Genomic DNA, 24,337 nt, shown 5'->3' on the forward strand with positions numbered 1-24,337 from the left:
CCTCGTCTGTCTCTCCTTTCGTAATCATTTATTTCTGGCACCTAACTCCAAAACCATTCAATATTTGCAGCCAAAATTGGCACATATATAAAACAGCACCTAACGTGGTGCCTTTTGCTATTTCCAGATTTTAGTCTTTTTTTATTATTCTTGTTTTTTATGGAAATGATTTGAACTTAGTCTCCAAGGAAGGGGGACGTTCATTTCCAGAGCACAGCTGAAAAAAAGTTTGATATCTTTCAACGAAACTTGGTAGGTATATCAAACATAAGCTAAAGTGGTGACTTACAGATTTTTGTCATTTAAAATTTTCTTGGTTTCCATGGAAACAATTCAGACTTAGACTCAAAAGGGAGGGATGGGCTCCATTTCTGGAGCACAACTTGAAAACTTCTTAATATCTTTCAGCAGAACTTGTCAGGTATGACAGGGTGACCCCAAAGTGGTGCCTTTTGTTATTTACAGATTTTCTGCCTTTTTATTTCTCCCGGTTTCCATGGAAATGATTTGGATTTAGTCTTGGACTCGTTTTTACAGTATATTCACCTTTTGTCTGTGTTTTGGTGCCTTTCCAATACTTTACAGAATGTGTCCAGCAGTGAGAATTAGACTGGTCAAAGTTAAGAAAAGTCACCATCTGACAAATAAACTCCTACATGTACATAAACTGTTCAGTGGCTGGGGAACGCATGGGTGTCCCTGTGACAGTGATGATGCTAGACAAGGATGAAGGACTCAGTTGACTGATTGTTTGGAGCCACAACTCAGCAATATTGCAGCTATATGGCGATGGTCTGTAAATAGTCAAGTCTAGACCAAGCAATCCCGCGATCAGCTTGATGAGTATCTTTTTCTTCAGTTTGGATACGATGACGTGAGTCAACCACCAGATCCTGTAAGTTGCCTTGGTTACTGAAGACCATATACAACCTGGATCTTCATGGGTGTTAAGGGTTTAGAATAAGTTGTGTGTACATAATACCCAGATCACAAAGTGACTGATAGTGTAGTTAGCATGTAAGGTGTGTGGAAATAGGTTTGTGTGCAACCCCACTGCTATATCTGCCAGGGAGTTCTTGTACCTCTGTATCACACCGTGTCCCTTGTTCTATAGAAATGTGCAGGCAATATGTCTGCATAATGCCTACATTCCAAAACATGGTGTTTCCACATGTGTAGTCTTAATAGTTATCACTCCAATGATTGTTTTCCCCCTTCTTGTTTCAGTAACAGGGTTCCTCTGCTTTGTTGTTGCAGAAATTGAGGATGTCGTCAACGCAGTGTTGTTCCTGCTCAGTGAGAAGGCAGCTATGATAAACGGCAGTCTGCTCCCTATAGACGGTGGCATCCTGGCCAACTAACATGCAGTAACCAGAGTCAGACATTGTATACGTTTTCCCCCGAGCCAGTGATTTGTTGGAGAATCTGGCAGTGATGGACAACAGAATATGTAAACTGGAACATGAAGAATAATGGTTTAGGTTTCAGATAGAAATTGTCATTTTGTAACAAGATAATGAGTTATTGTATATTGTAATGAGCTATTATTTATGTAATAGATGGAGCTGAATGATTGGATGAGTCAAGGGTCCAGCTGCCTCAGTGGTGTGAATGGTGAAAGGCCAATGTTTCCTGTCATTGAAAGTATGCAACGAACGGCATTGAGTAGACCCAATATTTACTGCACAATGATGAATATATAAATGAATTGCTGGCTAAATTGATACTTTGTGTGTTATCTTCCACAACTGCTGTATTTCATTGAGTGATTTCTGTAAGAAGTGTTAAGAATCAACAATTCCTGAGAATGTTATATGAACTAACATTATCATTTCAAAGGAAAAGTCAAAATTAGAGAAACATTTGATATAGGTGTGGGTGAATGCTCACAAAATGTCAATGCAGGGTAAAGAAAATCAAAACACACAAGGAAGATCTATGTGATATTAAACCCCATTGCATACTCAAATGTCATGATTCAGCAGTATTGCTGAGTAATGGCAAACACCTTTTTTCAGTATGTGAGCTATTGTGGATAATTTTGTCACTAGATATTTCTTACTAAATACAAATATAATAGAGAAGAGATAAGTCAAGAGTTTATTGACATTTATGCTTGACTCACTTGTGGATTTCTCAATTACAACCGATTACCAAGGCATATTTAGAAGGTAAGCTAAAAATGTATGGCATTCCTGTGACCTAGGTTCTCTCTTTCATATTTTTTTATTAAAATGATATTGATAATTTGATGAGCCTACATTTGAGAGTTTGTACACCACTGTCATGATTTGTTTAATCATTGTGATTTTACAGTCCCTTCTTTCAGTATTATATACAGACACCATGTTTTACTCATGAGTGTGCTCCATCTGGAACTGCTTGGAATGAAGGAAACCATTTTTGGATTCCTTAGGACCAGAAAACTCTAAAAGTACCGGTATATGTGGCTTCAGTAAGTCGCAACAGAATTCCCATTGTTAGGAAATTCTGAAATTTCCATTTTGAAAAATCCAGGATACACTGATCTTCTTTTGATTATGGTTAGAAATTTTGATGCTAAGAATGAGTGAGCGAGAGAGTGAGTTGAGTTTTACTCTGCACTCAGCAATATTCCAACTATATGGCGGTCTATGAATGAAGGCAAGGTTTCCAGGCTACAAGGTTTCCATATTACAAGCTTTTTCAGTAAAATATAATGGTATGCAGATTGAGAAGACATTCTATGTGATGTATTACCATTCACCATTATTACAGATGATTAAACTGTGATCATTTTAAGAATATGTTGAGTATTTCATTTTCCCCTTTCATGTCATGTACTGTTTTCATGGAACCCAAACTCTGACCATACTTGTAACTTTTATGCCCAACCCAAACTCTGGCCATACATGTAACTTTTATGTCCAACCCAAACTCTGGTCATACATGTAACTTTTATGCCCAACCCAGAATGTAGTGGTGATAAATTTGGGTGACGCCCTCTTCTGCTCTATCATTATTACATGAACTCCATTTACCCCCATAATACAGTGAACTACATTAATTCAATACATCATGTTTGTAGTGAGTGACTGAGTGTGGTTTTATGCTGCTTTCACGGGTGGGGACATCACAAGAGGGTTTCACAATTTGTACCCACTGGGTGAATGGAACCTGGGTCTTTGGCATGACAAGAGAACATTTTAATCTCTACACTACCCCACCACCCTTAGATGAACCCCATTGACCCCATTATACACTGAACTACATTAATTCAATACAACATGTTTGGACTGAGTGAGTGAGTGTGGTTTAATGCTGCTTTTAGCAATATTCCAGCAATATCACGGTAGGAGATACCACAAAAGGGTTTCACAATTTGTACCCACTGGGTGAATGGAACCTGGGTCTTTGGTATGAGTGAGTGAGTGACTGCTTTCCTTTTGACAAGATGAAGCTGTGTGATAGAAACTGCAAAGAGAAGTTGTTCCAACCATGCGAGTCACCATATTGCGATCACACTGCGCCCACGTGACTGAAAATTTTGACATCATGCCTCCTCACATTGCTGCTTGAATGAGTGAGTGAGTTTAGTTTTACGCCGCACTCAGCAATATTCCAGCTATATGGCATCGGTCTATAAATAATGAAATCTGGACCAGACAATCCAGTGACCAACAACATGAGCATCGATCTGCGCAATTGGGAACCGATGACGTGTCAACCAAATCAGCGAGCCTGACCACCCGATCCCGTTTGTCGCTCTTTGGCATGACAAGCGAACACTTTAACCACCACACTACCCCATCGCCCTGAGTGTTTGTAATAAATAGACAATTAACAAAACAACACTTTACACTGCAATATCACAGATAAACTTTATTAAAAGTGTTGCCAGTTTAATACTTTAAAAGTAGAAACACTGGAGCTTCTCTATAACACAACAATTACATGCAGATATGTAGGACATGACGGTAAAACATACTTCTGCTGAAGTGAGCAAGTGAGTATGGCTTTGTGCCGCTTTTAGTAACATTTTATCATATTACGGCAGGGGACACCACCACAAATGGGCTTCACACATTATACCATGTGGGGAAGCTTATAAATAGTTTTAACATGTGTAGGTCAGGGCCCACTTGCACAAAACGGTCTTAGAACTACAATTATTGTAAATCCTTAAGATCGAGATCTTAGGCTTCGGCTACAAACACCATCCACTTGTACAAAGCGATTGTAGGCTGTAGACAGGAGTCAAGTTTAAGAAATTTCTACCTCCAACGTTGAAGAGTTTGATCTTAGTTAAGATCGCGATCTTAAATCTGTGCTGTCTTAAGATCGACTCTGTGCATGTGGATTAGGGCAAATGTACGGTTATTGTAAAGTTGATTGTAGGGGCCTAAGATTGATCATAACTAAGATTGCTCTGTGCAAGCAGAGCCAGGCCTCAATATACTGACTTTTATGATCTGCTGCAAAATCGGCACTCCAAATTTCATCACTGGAGCCAACTATGTTCTTGCTTCTACAACACAAAGACTCCTGATGCCATGTAATGGAACATATTTAAACAATAGAAAAGAAAACAGCTTTGGCATGTTAAATCATTGATAAATTCTAACAAAACAACAGTTTTCACCCTTCAGTCAAAAGGGATACACATCCATCCTATGATGTGGCTCAGTATGATGGTGACACTGGTCAGTAGGATCAGTGCTGATATACAAGAACACAATACATTGAACATTAAGAAGCAAATCTTTGCCATTATATTCCTACATTATCTCTGAGGGGACACCTCATATTCCCCACATCTACTGTTCTGAGTCTAAGTCCACCAGGCCATGTGTTTGAATATATCTTGACATATAGTATACTGAAGCTACCACAAAAGTCTCAAGGAATTACCACCATGTGATCGGCTATTCATGAAGATTAATAGACATCCAGCAAAGGCTAACATAAATTCAAAAACAAATATTTTCCCGACAAAAGTAACATTAATTTCTTCCCTAACATGCCAATATGATTTCTGGGTGGAAAAAATGACTTCTTTTACAAAGATTCTGACCACCAAGAATGACTGATGTTTTTTTACATAAGGTGAGGGGAATTGTATTTTACTGTGAGTCTGAGATTATTGCACTTGTACAGCAATGTCTGTTCATGTAAATATGTTTGGCTGCAGGCAGTAGTCTGGACTTTTGCTGGTTTTACAGTTGGAGTCAGCTTAGACACCATCACATTTCACATTAAGGATACCCATCTGGCATGATAAACTGAGCCCATGCTGGCAGACCCGTTTGGACAGCCAAGTCTGATTGCTTATGGTATGGTGAACAAGTTGACCAAGGGAGCAAAGATTCCACCAAATGAAAGAAATGGTCTTCAAGACTTGTCTTGACCTGATTAACAGCATAGCAACTTTGAAGAGGCTGAATCATTTTGCGGATGTCAATGCTAATGAGAATCCCAGAAAGATAGTGTTGAGATTGCCAGGGTATCTCATAGCAAGGTGGAAGAGCTTCGTCACAAACCTGAGAGAGAAAGGGGACACACCTTCAGTGACTCAGATTAGTGATTTTGTCCATCAACACATCAAAGCTGAATTTGACCCAGATTTTGGTGATCTTGACAGACTGAAACCTGATCACCTTCATGAGAGATCCAGAGAGAATGAAATGACCAGGAGAGGGATCTACTCTCAACAGACTGTGAAAAGATCTGCCGGATTTCAGCTATGTGAATGACTGCATACAGAAGACAAGAGAATGTAGGTCTAAAAGAGCATGTGGGAAGGACGGATGTACTCGTACGCATAATGAACTTATCCATATCAGTCCATCTGTAGCAAGTGCATGCTCACCTGCACATGATCGAGATGGGATTTTGCCAGTTATTAGAGGTATGTTTACAGGAAGAAATGGAAAACCGAGAGAAGGAAATATTCTTGTTGACAGTGGAGCTTCAACTTTAGGTATAAGAAGAGAATTTGGTAGAGCATTATGGTTGCAGGAAAAACATGAAAGGCTAGATGTTTCTGTTGTCAGAGAGGAAATCTTGCAAAACACGAACAGTCGATGACTCAAGTTTTGGTTGTCATCCTTGGATGGAAGAGAAGAATAGTCCATAGAGGCATATGAACTTGAGACAACAGTAACAGGTGTACCTGCTTTGGATAGACAGTGGCTACAGTCATTTCCCCACCTTTCAGATTTGACTTTTAATCACAAAGCAGGGCCAATTGACTTGATACTGGGGATACAATATTCTCACTTACATGCAGAAATAGAGAATCAACAAGGCTTACTGTTTCAACCGATTACAAGAAAGTCAGCACTTGGATGGTATGTCCTTGGGCCTGACAACACAAAGAGAATGCCAACAGTTTGCTCTGTCAATTTCATGGAAAAGATCAACTTGGAGAAATTCTATGACTTTGAAACTATTAGGATCCGATCTCCCAAAGAACCTATTTCAAGTGATGATAAGGTGGCCATGGAGATGTTCAAGGCTTCCTGCAAGAAAGTTGGAGATAGATATGAAATAGCCAAGGAAGATGAAGCCGCACATGCTGCCGGACAATCACCCTCTAGCAGAAAAGAGACTTTATTCACTAGGAATCTTCTCAAGAATGAAGATAAAGCAAAGATGTATGATAATGCCATACAAGAGTATGTGAATAATAAATGGTCTGAACCAGTGAGTGAGAAATCAAGTGATGCAAGTCCAGTCTACTATCTTCCACACCATGGAGTGTATCGACCAGACAAAATGAGTACGCCACTTCAGATTGTATTTGACCCAGCCTGTACCCTTAAAGGGCCTTCTCTGAATTCGTTCTTGTACAAGGGACCATGTTTGATAGGCAACTTGTTTGGAGTTTTGCTCAGGTTTAGGGAGGAAATGATTTCCTTCGTAGGCGACATTTCTAAGATGTATCTCCAAATTCTGTTGCCAGAGAGTGACACCCAGGTTCAGAGGTTTCTTTGGAGAAACTTAGATGAGAACAGGAAACCAGACATTTATCGTTTGCTTCGAGTGACATTAGGTGATAAACCATATTGCTGAAGAAAACCAGGAAGACTTCCCTGAAGCAGCAAGAGATAGATATATGGATGACCTGATTCATTCCTGTTCATCACCAGAACGAGCAGTACAGAAGATCCAAGATCTGGACAAGAGTTTGTCTATTGGAAGTTTCCACATAAGGAATGGTACTGTTCTTCAGAGACTGTACGGGAAAAAATATCAAAGAAGGAGGGGGATTCTGAGCAACAGGCATCAGTGATCGACCTTGATAATGAAGATGTCAAAATGCTAGGTGTAGTATGGAACCCAATGAAGGACACTGTTCAGTTTCGTGTTGCAAATTTGTGTGTTGAGACATTTACAAAGAGAAGTGTCTTGTCAAGAATATCAAGAATCTATGACCCAATCGGCTTGGCCTCAGACGTGACAATTACATCCTGGATGGCAAGGCAAGATGAAAGAGTTAGGATGGGATGACCCCCTTCCAGATACTATGTGTTCCTTACGGAAGAGCATATTTGAAAATCTGAGACAGCTTAATACAGTATACTATCCAAGATGTTTGAAACCAAATGTGGTGACTGGAGTGTCCAAGTTACATGTGTTTGCAGACGCCAGTGCCAAAGCCTACAGCTTGGTTGCATACATGTCATGGCCTACCTCAGAGGGACTGTATGTGCAGCTAGTTTCAGCGAAGGCAAGAGTTGCTCCATTACAGCAGACCACAGTTCCCTTAATTTCAGAATGTCCAAGGTATTCAGCCATCAAATGCTATTTGCTGCTACTGTAAGCAACAGCATGATGGGAATACAGTTAGAAGATTATTGTACAAATTGCTGAGTCCTCTTTGCCTTATGCACCACCATGCTTGTCGTATGAGGCAATTAACGGGATTGTGTGTTCAGACTCGCTGACTTGGTTGACACACGTCATTCTATCCCAGTTGTGTAGATCGATGCTCATGCTGTCTGTAGATCACTGCATTGTCTGGTCCAGACTTGATCACTGACAGCCTGAAGCAATACAGCTATAGTGTTGCTTAGTGCAGTGTTGACAATGAACCAAAACCCACCATGGTAGCCAATGGATGAATTCATCTCTGGTATATATAAATTATTAACACTAACTTTCCTGTTCATCAAGTTCTGTAGAGTGGAATTGTTCACAAAGAATGTCAAGGTGAGTATACAAAGCAAAGTAAGCACAGTCAGAACATGCCCACGTCAACATATCTACATGACTCTTTGTCTGGGACATGAAGTCAAACATATATGTCCGTGTTTAAGATACTGTAAACAGCCAAATTTTCGCGACCATTTAATTTTCGCAAACTTCACGTCAGACTTCATGATGCAAGAATGAGAACTTGCAATAATATAGACATATCATACACTGTATTCAGGTAAGTCAACAACAAAAAACAATACAGGTGCCATTGCTCAATCTCGTGTGACCGCTGGGCTCATCTGGATTAACACGTCTCAATCATGTTCTATTTTCATTGCGCAAACACCCAATTAATTTAATTAAAGGATTAATTCTGAAATCAATTACATTTGTTTTTAGATCACTTCGCAAATCTGTTTATTTTAAAACAACTCAATGGTCACGCACCTTCATGTAAAAACATTTAGAGACAACCTTGTAACAAGATAACCTCATGAAAATAAGAAGGCACGGAAAAGTTTAGTGACCGTCACCGACAGTTTACAGTAATACAGTGTATGTGCCTAGAAGTGAGTTAGGATTGTTTTACGCCACTTTTAGTAATATTCCAGGTATATTCAAGCACATGATTTAGCTACATGGCTACCCTGTGTATCGAAAAGGAACACTTGTTATGAATATATAACTTCTTTCTTACACTAGCATCCACTGCAAGAAACAAGTTGGGTATCCATAACATGTGTTCCTCTTCATCATACCAGCTTCTAAGTGCCACTTAAGGAACTTATACCCTAGTGAAAGTGAAGTGAAGTACTGAGTAGGGGTTGCTTAAACAGTATATGTCAGGTGTAATGTCATGGGATGACAACTTAACGTTGGGGAACAGCCTGAAGCAATGCTGGTCTTGGACATCTACCTCTTTTGTGAACCCATAAGCACAGGTGTATAGTTCATAGACTGATGATCACAATCGGGACAAATCCGACACAGGTCCGACATTTCAATAAAACACACAAATACAGTAGCATGTGCACAGACCAGGGCTCGTAATCTGAAGAAAGCGTGGACCGAAACTCGTTAATGGAGGTCCTGGCTTGACTATCAGACATTCTGTGAACTGCAGTGTCTTCAGCCACTGGAACGCCAGGACACAAATAGGATATACATGTATAAGAAATAATGTCCCTTTTCTTCTGTCAAAAGAACTGTCTTATCGATGGAATTATTTAATTTTGATTCCAAGAAAAACATAGGTATGTCATGATATATTATCACTATTATCCAAGACACTATCTTGTGTTACTTCAAGGTCATTAGAAACCAGCGGAGTTGGAAGTAACCCAAGGTCATCAGAGTTATCTCCCACTAATGCTGTATGGTCCGGCTCAGCTGGTGAGATTTCACACATATCTGTGTCTCTATTGATGATCTGCCCATCACTCAAAGGGAGGATGCTGGTGTGTGAGGTCAGTTTCTCAAGGATACGGATTATCTAAGGAAAAACAAAGTTAACCATACAAAAACACAACTCAAGACAATGTAAAATATTTAATTACAAACTCACTTACTACTTTCTACTCCGTATGTCTAGATATAGACGAGAATCAGGAAGACCATATATAATTACCAAATGGTCAGTTGATCATGCAACGACCTTGACCTACCTTCCTGGCCTTGGAGCGAGGGGGTCCAGTCCAGTGTCCATGGACTGCCAGTAGACTTTGTTCACAGGTGGAGACCAAGTATTCAAGGTTGACCAGGTCTGATCGTAAGTATGTCTCAAGAAGCAGCATACTTTTCTAGATCAGGAAGAACAAAACGAGGTCGAACATCATTATTTTGATGCATGGCTGAAGGATGGCGCAAACACAGCTACAGCTAGGGCAAATCATTCAGGAAACTGTTTGTGTTTGGTACTGTCCTTTTAGTTAAAACTGGATCTTATTTAAGTTACAATAATCTCACACACTAAGTATTGTATCAAAACATTTCCAAGTACATTTCACTACACTGTGTGTGTGATATAACTTGCCTATCCTGGCAGAATCTTTAAATCAGTAACATCAAAATACAGATAACTTGACTTAATACTAGACTGTCCCAAAGACAGCAGGTTAAGAATGTAAAATCATTTGGCTGACCAAACTTTCAGGAGTTGAAACATACCAGCAACCTTGATAGATCAATATAACAAAGTAATGTTCCATTTCTTTTCTTCGGAACTAAAATTATTTTCTGTCAATATTTTTATTATTAAAGTAATAATTGCTTAGAATTATTAAAAAATATTCAGTTGTAATACAGCTCTGCTACATAAGGCTAAACCCTATATTACTGTTTGTTACAATTATTGCCACAAGGAGGGAAATGACTTTGGCTGTGACTGGTCAACTAGTTTTGCTTTAAACACACAACACATTCCCTTCGCTAGAACTACTGATGTTGAGCCCTACCATGACAACAGGTTCCTGGTCGGATGTGAGTCTCTGGATGATGAAGTCCAGCACCTTCTCAGAATTTAGACCAGAACATCGTCTTTGGAATGCTGCCAATTGGGACTGGGAGTGGAGAGGACGACTTGGATCATCCACAATAGAGTTCACAAGGTTTTCCTCTGTGCTCCAGTCGGCTAGTGTCACAGACTCAAGTCTGAAACAGTAGAGAGTTTACAAAAGAGTTGGTCACTTTGGAAAAGAAGAAGCTCTCTTTCTCATAAACAACCAGTAATCTCATCAAAGGTGAGTGAGTGACAAATTGTACAGTATTCCAGCTAACCTTCCATAATCAGTATTCGTGCACCTAATACATTTCGGCTCGAAATGAGGAATTAACAAGGCACATGAAAATCAACAATCATACAAACCTTCATCAATGTAAAATGTTTACAAAAGCACATGTTTCAGCATCATAGCAGGACAAAGCCATCATCCACACGACGCTATCAAGGTCTATTGCGCGCAACGACATCCATATTCATGATAGCTCAAATCTGGACACAGAGTATGGTGAATAGTTTACACCAACAGCTGATACTGATGTAACATTGTGGCGTCCGGGACTCAACTTTTACTAAACCTTGTCAGTCTTGTTTTCAGGAAGAGTCAAACACTTCTTTTCAATGAATAAATAGCTTTTTATTCATGGTTTTAAATGTAATTCAGCACAATGCTCTTTTTCACTATGTAGATCCCTCTCAAGCTTAAGGTTTATGTGCATGGACAAGTGTTAGGGCAATATAAGTATGATCTATGGCTTCAATGGTAGTCACTGTTATTTGGTAATCTGAATAACTCGATGGTTATTAAAATAATAAATGTTTTGTGTCTTTGTTCAAAAAGTGCAGTCTATTTATAGCATCAGCTATTATAATTATGTAAGGACAAGGGGAACTTTCGGGCTGAATTACCTGCCCTTAGTTTGAGACCGACCTGTAGACTGCCTAGACTGGTACTCTGCCTATGCTATCCTCAGCAAGCTGGCTACACAAAGTAGTGTAGTGCAGCGATAGAGCAGCGCGGAATAGGGCAGGGGAACCAGTCTATAGACTGCAAAAGTCAGAATGACCCAACTATTGGACTGCATCGTATTTATAGGTGCGAGAAAATGGTCACATGTCAGTTCTTGCCCAATCAAATCACGAGATATTACGTCCCGTTACGTCCTTATTCTTTTGAGGGATCTACTTTCACAACATGAAACCACTAAATAAAGGGGAAGACGCATTATCTTAGAAGCTAATCTGGTACGAAAATGACTTTCTACCCACCAATTAATTACGCGTAATTCAATTAAATGTCCTCAAATATCATCTGATCAACAATTGCATCTCTCTACGTCCTGCTACGTACTTGCTGCCTGCTCAGGGGGATGCAATAACAATGAGCGACGTCGACTGGGAACTATGATGGACAATTCAAAGAGGAAGATTCCAGATGTCAGGAGTCAATTGGAGCTTATCTGACACATAAGATGTTTAACAACATGACTCAGTCGCTCATATAATTTGACAGCGGCACTGGAAGTCATATTTATAGAAAACATGTTCATAAATAATAATGCTGAACATCGCGGATGAAAACAACAGTGGGAGTCAGAATTAACATTGGCTTTGCAACATGACCTGACATATCATTAAATACAATTCTGGGTTCATATGTTTGTAATTCACAAGATTATATAAACTTTATATTGCAAAACACTAATCTGAGTCAAAAGCAGCGGTAACCCCATTGCGACATAGACTGGCTGTCACAAAGTTAAAATGGTGGGCATCACTGAAACACGTAGCTCGGCCCAGATCACAAATTCACCAAAGAATGGTTAACTAACAAGTGCCACAGGGATTATGTCACAGTTTGTCGAAGGACAAGGTAAGATTAATCCATATCTGATGGTCAGTTTTCGAAACTGGATGATTAGAACAACGAAATATAAAAAAAAGTGCAGTCAATTCAAAAGCGCTTGAAAATGTAAACAAGATCGTTTTGACAAGCGACGTTGTTGACATAGACTCTTACAAAGTACAACTGTGCTCTAAACCAACAGCGTAATGTGATGGCAATTGTCTATGATATTTTACGAATGGCAATACATTATAATCCTTGAAACAACATGCTACGATCTTTGACAGATTTCTTACCAAAAAGAGATTTCAAAACACTGACTCGCAAAACTAGATACATGAAAAGATATCTCGTAATGCCTAATCATTTACAAGCTTTCATAACTTATGAATTTTGCAATTAAACTGGAGGAATAATTTCTCAATCTTCATGATGACCATCACAATATTGAAGTAAAGTTATAAGGATTGTGTCTGAAATGGGCTTCAACAGTTACTGATCCCGTACAGCACCCCATCTTCTGGGGTCATGACCTTTTAGCATTACCATTTACCAGTAAAGACAACCGACAGATCGGTGATGTCATGAACAAAAACTATTATTTAGGGTTTATTTTCATTTTGATGTTTTTGCATAAACACAGAAGAGTAAAAATACATTTGCTGGAAAACTTTGGATATAAAACTCTACTTTGAAGTTTGTGATATCCGAATCGTGACAGCAAGAAAATGAAGATGACTTCTTGTTTACAAATACGAAATCTTACGTCGCACTTTTATGTGTAGCAACCGCGTAAATCCGGAAGTGACAGTGCGCAAAAATAGATGTCCGCAAATTTACATCATGCCAGGATACATCCTGGTGTGCCAGCTTGATGTGGTAGGAAAGCCTGAAGTGATAAAAGTCTTACATGTTAACTAACCACTTCGGGGAAACCTACATGAATAGATAAGGTGCCGGGAAATTTGGAAACAGAGTCAGGGTTAACTAGGAATTCACGAATGGTTACAGGATTCTGGTGTGCCCAAGGGAAACAACTCTCCACAGTGAACTGCACCGTCTCACATGATTTGGATACCTATGTTGTTCATAACATTTGGTGACAGCTAATGTCCACTGAAGAAGCCGCAACTACTCCCAACTTGCTGTTGGAAACTGGAATGCTTGCACAAATGGCATTTTGTAATCAGAAATATGACAGTTACATCATGATATGAACCAAAGCATTCATGGTGTTAAGAATCCTCCAAGCTATCACTCATACAGTTTATCTGTAGTGGTTCATTTCACAACAATAATTCTCTCTTGTGATCCCCACAGTGCAATGTAGACAGGATTCATGTCACCACATGGCTTACCCTAAAAACAATGTCACTTATATCTGGCAGTGAGGCATTGTATCCACAGAAATTAGATATTTCACAACACTTGTTGATTACCTGTGCATTTCCTGTATGTTACTCGTGCAGCTCCTGTGCTTTATCTGTCTTACCTGTACTTTATCTGTATGTTACCTGTGCAGCTCCTTTGTTACCCGTGTATTATTTGTATGATACCAGTGCAGTAGTGAGTGAATAAGTGAGTTTAGTTTCACGCTGCACTAAGCCATATTCCAGCTATATTGGAGCAGTCTGTAAATAATCGAGTCTGGACCAGACAATCCAGTGATCAGCAGCATGAGCATCGATCTGCGCAGTTGGGAACCGATAACATGTGTCAACCAAGCCAGTGAGCCTGACCACCCGATCACGTTAGTCCCCTCTTACAACAAGCATAGCTTTTTATGCCAAGCATGGGTTGCTGAAGGCCTATTCTACCCCGGACCTTCACAGTTTTACCTGTGCATTAAATGTATGTTACTTGTGTCATCTGTATGCTACATGTGTGTTAACTGTGCAGCTCCTGTTTTACCATTATCTGTATGTTACCTGTATGCAACTAGTGTGTAATATGTAAGTTACCTGTGAATTATCAGTGCATCACATGCAAGTCACCTGTACACATCCCACTAGGGGTAGATAATTTTACAACTGACCTGTCAGCTAGATCTGTGCTGCCTAGACTGTTGGAGTGTTTCTGGTCAGAGCCCCGGGATGGTGTGGGTGGGTCATCATCCCATCCCCCTCCTGCTTTCCCGGGGACATGCTTTGGGGGAGCTGGAGAGATACAGTAGTAGTCTTATCTTTCTGTGTTAAATACCCATATAAAGATAAAAATCAAATAAACTTAAATCAAATGCAACATTTTACACATTAAAACACACCCAAAGACATGACAGACTGGAGAGTTGAGATTAAGGACAGGAACGTATCCATGCATCCAAGGGACACAGCCATACTGACACATTCAGACATTCCTGCTTGTAGTCCAGATAAGCCCTTCACATATATATAGATTTACTTCACTCTTTTCACTTCTTCACACCTTGTGGAGTGTGAAAATGTACAGGGAATCAACCTCTTTGACAAGCAAGCACATTAACCTCTAAACTATCCTGTCATGCTTCCATACATTGATAGATCAAGATATTTGAGGAATTTCATAAATGAATGAATACATCCCTATGCATGAGAAATACTGGCATGTTTGTAAAAATCCTTGTCTTCTATAGTTTTAATTGACAAATGGGGGCGCTTATAAACAATAAATAAATTAAATTATTGTCAGAGAGCAAGTCAACACAGCTTAAATGTTGATGGAAGTCGAACTGTCTCCATAAGAGTCATGCATGTGCTCTACATCACCATTGAAGGAAACAGAAGTGTGAAATACACACAAGGGAATATCAACTCTAATGCAATTGTTCAGTCTTGCTCAGGGCACCTTGTAAAGAATATTCAGTCCAGAAGTTGTTCAGGGGGGGAATATGATGGACATGGACTTCTTATTAAGAAAATTACTGTTGCTACGGTACTTGTGAAGTCAGACTTACTTTTCCTTAAAGGTGATATGACTGGTTGAGGTACTGTGACATCTGTTGTGATTGGCTCTGGGCTGACAATGACTGGCGGTTGATACTGCCCACTGCTTCCATCCAGACTGGCAAGTACTGCCTTTTGTCGATCTGACTCTGTCTCCGCCATCTTCTCAGCTATCTTGCTGATGCCATTGATGATTGTGTCACCCAGGGATTCTAAGTGCAATCATACATCACTCATAGGAAATGTGACAGGGGTGTGTTGGTTGCCTGCAGACAACTATCTAGCAACATAACATGAGTATGGACCAGTGACTGATATCACAAGGAACATCACAGGCTGCTGATGCACATAATGAAGCAAGTCTCTATAGTGGTCTTCACACAGCAAATGAAAGTTTGACAACACTAGCTGAAATTTGTCAAACTTGCACGTTCAAAGGTCAAACATATATCGTTAAAAGTTTGTGGTGCGGTCACATGACAGTTTCACTGACTGCCATTGGTTGTTTCTGGAAAACACAAGTTTCACAACACATCAGATTTCAAACTCGAGTTTGACAACAATCAAAAGTTTGATGGAAAAGTTGGTGAGAATAGATCCTATTCTCAACAATAGTTTGGCAACTCTGACATCGGTGTTGGTGGCAAGTTGTTTGAATGTTTACAAACTTGTGTTGTCTAACTTTAGTTTGCCGTGTGAAGGCTGCTATAGTCATGACAAAGGTTTATTGCAGTACTCCGCAACATACCAAATATTACGAGTACAGATCCATGACAGCCATGTATTATGTGACACAGTAAACAAAGTGACCAAGTCGAATCACCCAGTCACCAGGTATCTGTTGAGGACAGTGTCCAATAACTCTTAACTAGAGTGAGTAAGTGAGTATGGTGTTAAGCTGCTTTTAGCAATATTTCAACAATATCCTGTAGGTGCACTGTATAGGCAGAGCTGCCATCCTTCATAGAAGATGTCTGCATCCAAGATAGATCGTCCAATGATTTATGTTGAGTAAAAACTGCAGCTGCAGTCCTTGCCTTCAAGGCAGATTGAGATCTGTTGGTGAGAGGTACTTCTGGCAGAAGTATTGGTGATTCTCCAAAAAGAAAATTATAGGAACCCCCAGTCAGTCGCCCAAACAACCTTCCTGTTGGGCTAAGAAGGAGAGAGTGACACACATGGCCGGTCAAGTGACCAATAATGGTGCCAAAACATGGAGGAAAGGGAGGGTAATAGTGGGTGATTTTACGCATTATTTTGGAGAAGGGAACATCAAGGGATTTCAAATGTTCCACTAACTTTCAAATAGAAGAGGGAGACAGGCAATTAAGCATGAGTCAGTATAAGGAAAAATAACAAATACAATAAACAAATAACATGATTTGGAGAAGGGAATAATTTCCACCACTCCATACGCAGGTTAAGTCACAATAGTGTGAGAAGACCAAACAAATACTTGACAAAACCGAAGCTGCCACCTCTCAACCATGCATATGTACTTGACAAAGACAAAAGCTGCAGAACCAGAATTTCAGAAGAGACAAATAGGCCCTCATTTAAATCCATACCTGCTGTGTTTCTCACTTTCCATGTAATAGCTTTGAAAATGATTACAAGATATACAGCATCACTTTAACAACTGGAAACTGAGTGAGTTTTAATCATATTTACAATATCTGGTTTGTTACTTACTATGCATAATTGTTATGTTTTTTCTTATTCTTGAAAAATACAACCCGTTTAGCCATAAAACAAGAAATAAAATTGTTTGGTCTAAGTAGTCAGTGACTTGAATCTTATGACACTGTGAATGAGGATTCAAACTCAGGATTCAAAAAGACTGCATTATTACAATGTTACTTCCTTTTTTTTCAGTCAGCTGAAACATAATTCCCAAATTCCAACATTTTACACTGTGCAAAAATATTTATCTATAACTTTGTGTTAATGTAATAAGCAAAATACATCAGAACTTCTTACATCTTACAGTATAAGACTGTGTTAAGATAGCACAAAAACAATATCTTAATCTTACTTTGTTGATTCCTGGGTGAATTCCCGAATCCTTCCATTTTGCCTGAATTGGAAGAAGGTCCCAGTCCCACTGCAACCAAACAGTATTAACATACAAACCTGCTTGAACAGACATATCCAAACTCTGAGAGTTAGAGTCCATTTTCCCAACAACAGCCAAAGTGAATGATTTCCACCTATAACAAGATTGATGTCAGCATGATTACACACAATTTACTGACACCTATGTTTTCTTTACTGACATTTATTACTGGTACATTTCTTCTGGATTACAAAACTAATTCTCATAAACTTAAACATGCATAACATTTCAGATGTACAACCTTATGAAATTACAGGTTTACAACTTTAGAAGCACACGAAAGTCATACTCATAGCCTTGGGAGGTGGTCTTGCTGGAGTTGTCTCCCCTGTTCTTGGGTTGGTTGATTGCTCCACCTCAAACAAAATTTCACAAAGTTCCTGTTGGGGGAAACTCACAGACAGGTTACCATGGTTAATAATATAAGATAAAAGACACCTGGTCTAAAAATATAAAACTAAAATCTGAATATTGTCATTTGTCATGATGATTTTTTGACCACTTGACTTTGTATTTACAGGAATTACGGACATCCAGTTGTATAACCTATCCATATTGTACAGAGCAGAGTATACCAATGACACAAGCCATTCCAAGTAAAAAGTAAACAGGGGAGCCTATTGTCACAATGTCACAATGTTCATCTGTGAACAGATAGCACCTGGATCGTTTTGCATCAGGCCAATGATGTCACTGTATCCAAAAACATGAATGATTGCAAACACTAAACAGTACTATAGGCATCCAGTTAAACCTGTCTTTCAACGTTCTAAGACAAGTTATAAACCTTTAGTGACATCACCATATTGTGTTGCCAAGTTCTCCTATTTAGAGTAAACCTCTACAGGCAGTTTTGAGGGCATTCTCTATGAAATCCCATGGAATTTCTACAGAATCTCCCACATAGCTGGGATTTTCTGAGGAACAGCCCTTGACTTTGAATAATTACTTGTTTTGAGGATGCATATAACCTTGTCTTGCGGTCACTGAAGACGACTGCAAAATATCACATTATTGAAAACTACAATACACAGAACCGACACTTGGATTTGAACCTGCAACCTTTTGCTTACTAATTTGGCAGTTATATCCACTAGGCTATGTAGGATTGAGTGACACCGTTTGTCAGTATGAACCGTGGGATCCTGACATCCTGTCGGCCCTCCCCAATTTCCCCCTGTCACGGACTTACTTTTTCAAACAAAATCTTGGAATCAGTTTTGATCCTCTGCGTAAAATACCCACCTGAGCTACTTTCCTGACCATGATGTAAGGTATATTGCCATGCAGTGGATCAGGTGGTCCACCATACTCTGAAACAGTCAGAATACTGGCATGCTGACAACAGTTACAGATCAATGTATCGTATCATTTTTTAAGAGAAAAGCTTTGTATATATGTGATTACATATGAATACTAACAAGTATTTCTATTTTCTAAAGATATATGACATGACAAATATCTATCACTTCAACCCTGAGACTGTAGCCAACATTTGGCACATATACATGTACACACACTGGTTCAAAAGTTAAAATATTGAGAGAATATAGAACATTTATTAATATCATGAACATAGGGCTCATGACTTACTGAATAGTGAATAATACATTTCACAATAATAAATGGCTCATAAACATGCTAAAGGAGTAAAACGGTACACTAATGTCAATATGGCTACTGCAACAGCTATATTTGAATTGGATGGATCACATTATTTACGCAGTGTTCAGATGCACTATCGCTGAAATTCACTGATGCAAAATGTCAGTGCATGTCATCACAATGTAATTTTTAAGTCAAACACATATGTTAGTTAAGACAGTAGATAAGACCATTTGACAACAGACAATGCACTTCAGTATGGCGGCTACAAGACCACTTAAGATGACCAAAAGAAGTCACATTATCAGGGTCAACAACAATTATCCTGCTACCCTGTGAACTTACTTGTTGCAGCTCTCACGCCCCGAGCTGACCTCATCAGGCCTGCCTTAAAGTTGGGGTGGCCATTGTCAACTGTGTACCTCATCACCTTCAGCACCTACAGAAGATTCAAAACCATCACCTTTACATTCTCTATATTAAGCTCTTACTCTTACTTACTAGCTCTTACTGAGCTCTTACTTAGTGTTCCAGCATGGATGCCAAAACGTTTCCATGGAGACCAAGAAAACAATAAATCACAAAAACCTGTAAGTAGCAAAAGACACAACTTTAGGTTCCGACGGATATATCGACCAAGTTTTGCAGAAAAATATTGAATGGTTTTTAAGTTCTGCTCCGGAAACGAAACACACCTGTCACTTTTGAGACTAAGTCCAAAACGTTTCCATGGAGACCAAGAAAACAATAAATCACAAAAACCTGGAAATACCAAAAGGCACCACTTTGGGGTCTCCCAGACATATCTGCCAAGTTACACTGACAGATATTAAGAAGTTTTTGAGTTCTGCTCCGGAAACAAAACACACCTGTCACTTTTGAGACAAAGTCCAAATCGTTTCCATGGAAACCCAGAAACTAAGAAATCACAAAAACCTGTAACTAGCAAAAGGCATCATTGCAGCTTCTGATTGGTATATCTACCAAGTTTTGCAGAAAAATATTGAACGGTTTTTGAGTTATGCTCCGGAAATGAAGCACATCCCTTCATTCTGAGACTAAGTCTGAAACATTTCCATGGAAACCCAGAAAATAATAAATCACAAAAACCTGGAAATACCAAAAGGCACCACTTTGGGGTCCGCCACACATATCTACCAAGTTTTGCAGAAAAACATTGAAAGGTTTTTGAGTTATGCTCCAGAAATGAAGCCCATTCCTCCATTTTGAAATTAAGTCCGACACATTTTCATGGAAACCGAGAAAATAGCAAATCACAAAAACCTGTATGTAGCAAAAGGCACCACTTTGGGGTCTGCCACACATATCTACCAAGTTACACTGACAGATATTAAGAAGTTTTTCAGTTCTGCTCCGGAAACGAAGCACATCCTCCATTTTGAGACTAAGTTCAAAACATTTCCATGGAAACCAAGAAAATAATAGATCACAAAAAACTGGAAATAGCAAAAGGCACCACTTTAGGTTCTGATTGATATATCTACCAAGTTCTGCAGAAAAATATTGAACAGTTTTTTAGTTCAGCTCCGGAAACGAAGCCCACCCCACTATTGGACTAAAATCAAAATGTTTTATGGAAACACAAAAAAATATGAAAATGCCAAAACTCTGTAAATAGCTAAAGACACAGCTATAGGTTCAGATGATTATATTTATCAAGTTTGGTAAAAAAATATTGAACAGTTTCTGAGTTATGCTCTGGAAACTAAATGATTATGGACAGATGGACGAATGGATGGACGGACGAGGCATTGACTATATGCCCCTGCATTACATGCTGGGGTATGAAAAGACTAAAGTTATAGCAACATGTCAGGAGATTACCTTGTCCTGGAATGTATCCATCAATATCCACATAAAAGAATGATAGGCCATTCATCTGCAGCTAGTAAATAATTCTAATCTCACTGGTCACCCAAGGTAGCACACCTGGCAACTAATTGTATGATGTCAGCCATTCTAAGTAATTTAGTTAGTCAATAATGAGCAATCAGTCAATCAACGTATTGGCAGATAATTCTTTGAAGGAAGGATGTTGTTTCTACACTTGGACTTCACAACAGGGTGTAGTCAGTATAGATATGGTAAATCTACACACATAAACACTATGTTTGACAAATCCACAGTGGAACATAAAACTAATTAATCAATCAGTGTGTTATCGGTTAATCAGATCCTTTAACTTATGTTTGTTTTTTTTAACTCAGCTGATAAACCCTCTTGCATCACTTACAAGCACATATTACACCACATGTAATACATTTGCCATATTTATACTGTTGAATATTTACTCTAGACAGGAAAAATGACACATGGGAGACGTTTGTGTAGTAATCTGAGTGCTGTTACCACTAATTATACCTGCTATAAATTCATTAACTGTCCATCAAGTCAACAATGACAAAGGTTGTGTAGGTTTATGCCACCAAATGAGTGTTACAGCGAGGGCGAAGTTATCGCTGTATTGCATGCAGCCTGAAAACACTTATGAGCTGAAATGGTTTTGAGGATACAAACGGAACTTCGCTGTTACATAAGAAATACATATAGGCATTTGCTGTGTACATGGGTAAATAGGTATGATCATTTTTTTACCTAAGAAAATTTTCAGATTTTTCTACCAGTTGTAAAGTCATTACTAGTTTACGGATTCAAATAAATCAAATGTGTGTTTTCATTATCATAGACATTAGACAAGGGGCACAGCTACCAAACATTACACATGATGCTTGCTATGAAATACTATCTAAATATAAGCTTTGCAATCTGTCAGACTTATACAAAACAAATGGCTTGTTACCTGCCTGTACACATCATATTTTTACATGACATGGTTAAACATCGAGATAAAAAAACAAAAAAATAGGATCAAATTGGATCAGTCACTATACCATCCAGGCATTAGAAAAAAATCTCCACAACTGAGATGCTCTACTACAATCAGACAAGGAATACCAGGGATAATTTTAAATAAAAATATGTGATCATGTGATGGGCATCCACCCTTCTCAATGTTTAGCTGGACATTCTGCCAATGTGGACAGTAGCCTAATCCCTATGTCCATCATAGACGAGGGAGCAGCTTGACCAGATTGCAGCTTGGTTTTGTAATTAGACCATTGGCGAGAAACATTAATCAGTGCCCCTTTACAGGGTCATGATGTTCACCATAACTGACAATCCCAAAGTTATTTCAGATCAGGTTGTCTTACTCTGCGAGAAATCTTCCACTCATGCTGCAGATGTTGGCATGTCATGTTACACAACTTTTCATCTTACCATTCAAATTATTTTAAAATGTGATCAAACAATCTGACTAAAGTATCACTTATAAATTCAAACTCGTTATCTTCAGACTGACACAAAGAAGCAGGCTTCAGTAAGTCTGGGTTTGTAAATTGCACAGTACAGTATACTGAGGATTACCTTCAGTTTCACATGGTAGGAGTTCTTCTCCAGCCGGTCGACCAGGTACTCCAGCAGACTCTCGCAGTAGCCCACAGACTCATGGCTGATACCTGCCATGAAGCACAAACACTGAGTTCAACCCCTGGCCACCTCTAACATGAACATGGGCAGTGCAGCAGCCTAGTGGTTAAAGCATTTGCTCATCACACCAAAGGCCAAGGTTCAATTCCCCACATGAGTACAATGTGTAAACATGAACACACTGGAAATCTTGTGAGGACCCTTACATTAACTGCTTACTATTGTCAAATAGCTTCTCGCTGGAAACCATAACAATAGATATATTTATTTCTTATCTAATATTTTATTGCTGAATTCCTGTTACACTTAACTATATACACATCTTAGCTTTACCCATTTTCAACTCCTCTTTAACAACCACTTCCGTTTCAGAACTTAGATTTTATACAACATAATGTGTATGATTAGTTACTTAACTCACTCCTAGATGTCATTTGTGTCACATGGACACACTTTCAGCAACCCATGCTTGCCATAAAAGGCTTGTCGTAAGAGGTGACTAACGTGATTGGATGGTCAGGCTCGCTGACTTGGTTGACACATGGTTTCCAAATGAGAAGATTGATGCTCATGCTGTTGACCACTGGATTGTCTGATCCAGAGTCGATTATTTACAGACCTCCGTCATGTAGCTGGAATATTGCTGAAAGCGGTGTAAGACTAAACTCACTCACATGATTAAAAAGCCAAGAATGTCAAGAGAAAACCATGATCATGACCACCTGACATGCTGATGTAATTAAGAACGTGAAATAAGAACAGAAATAAGGTTCTACTTTCTTAAAATGACCTACCCAGCTTATAATGCTTTTAGTGGAACATGTTACAATCTTAACTTCATATAAAACATATTCCAATGGTACTATCACAAAGTTCAAACTGTCCATACCAAGGCGTAAATGAAATGTTAATATGAATTATAAATCATTTCAGGTCTGACATTTAACTGGCTTTAGAACATACATGTTCTTCATTATGATCAGGTGCATAAAGTTCACTCAAAGTTCATCTGATCTGACACAACCTCAGAGTTAATTAACCTATGGTCTGCAAAATGAGGCTTCAAAACTATCTGACAATAAAGAGGCTAGCCCTTTAGTTCCCAAATGAGAAATGACATAAAAACAGCAATAACAACAACAAAATCAAACCCTGCCCACCACTGATTTCCTTATACAGGTATCCTGGTATCGGCTTGTCATCATCAGATGTAGCCTTCAGCAGGGTGCTGATCTGAAATGATGCATATACAAAATGGTCTAAAACGTCATAATGGTTTTCACGTTGGTGTTATAAAAAAAAATTAACATGTCCTGTGTGATAACATTTGAAAACGGCACAATAATTAGTCTCTCATAACCGTACGTTGACCGGGGAATACATTCACATCCTTCAGAATATTAAATGACAAATTATTTGTGCAAATCGTAGGTCACTGTCGTCAGCAGTCATTGTAAAGCACTCGGCGACGCCAATTTATTTGTAACAGACTTACGCTTAACTCAGTTTTTCTATTTAATACAACGTATTTATGTCATGGCGCTTTTATGTGAAATAAGATATTTTCCCATTCATTCAAACCTTATTAACAAATGAAATTCGTTGAGAAACCAGGTTCACTGATTCTGGACTGTTCATTGCAGGTACTCTTCTTTTGCGTT

General features: G+C 38.9%; 2 protein-coding genes across 2 annotated transcripts in view; one reads left to right on the top strand and one right to left on the bottom strand.

Moving 5' to 3' along the window:
- The window catches only part of LOC137283355 (L-xylulose reductase-like), a 72,172-nt gene extending 69,391 nt beyond the window's left edge, over positions 1–2,781 (top strand). Inside the window, exon 7 of the mRNA XM_067814818.1 lies at positions 1,258–2,781. Within this exon, the coding sequence (XP_067670919.1) occupies positions 1,258–1,361 (104 nt within the window). The 3' untranslated portion in view covers positions 1,362–2,781. The remainder of the gene's footprint in view (positions 1–1,257) is intronic.
- Positions 2,782–3,912: 1,131 nt separating this feature from the next.
- LOC137284619 (AP-4 complex accessory subunit Tepsin-like) lies at positions 3,913–24,329 on the bottom strand. The gene is made up of 12 exons (XM_067816509.1): positions 24,258–24,329; positions 23,837–23,909; positions 22,614–22,705; positions 19,512–19,605; positions 18,807–18,874; positions 17,851–17,941; positions 17,481–17,549; positions 15,457–15,657; positions 14,560–14,680; positions 10,635–10,830; positions 9,846–9,980; positions 3,913–9,673 (listed from the first exon to the last, which is right to left on the bottom strand). Exons 1-12 carry the CDS (start codon positions 24,312–24,314, stop codon positions 9,440–9,442), a joined length of 1,431 nt encoding a protein of 476 aa, XP_067672610.1. The 5' UTR covers positions 24,315–24,329; the 3' UTR covers positions 3,913–9,439.
- Positions 24,330–24,337: the final 8 nt, after the last annotated feature.

Source organism: Haliotis asinina, chromosome 5 (assembly GCF_037392515.1).
Source record: "Haliotis asinina isolate JCU_RB_2024 chromosome 5, JCU_Hal_asi_v2, whole genome shotgun sequence".
NCBI classification, from domain to species: Eukaryota; Metazoa; Mollusca; class Gastropoda; order Lepetellida; family Haliotidae; genus Haliotis; species Haliotis asinina.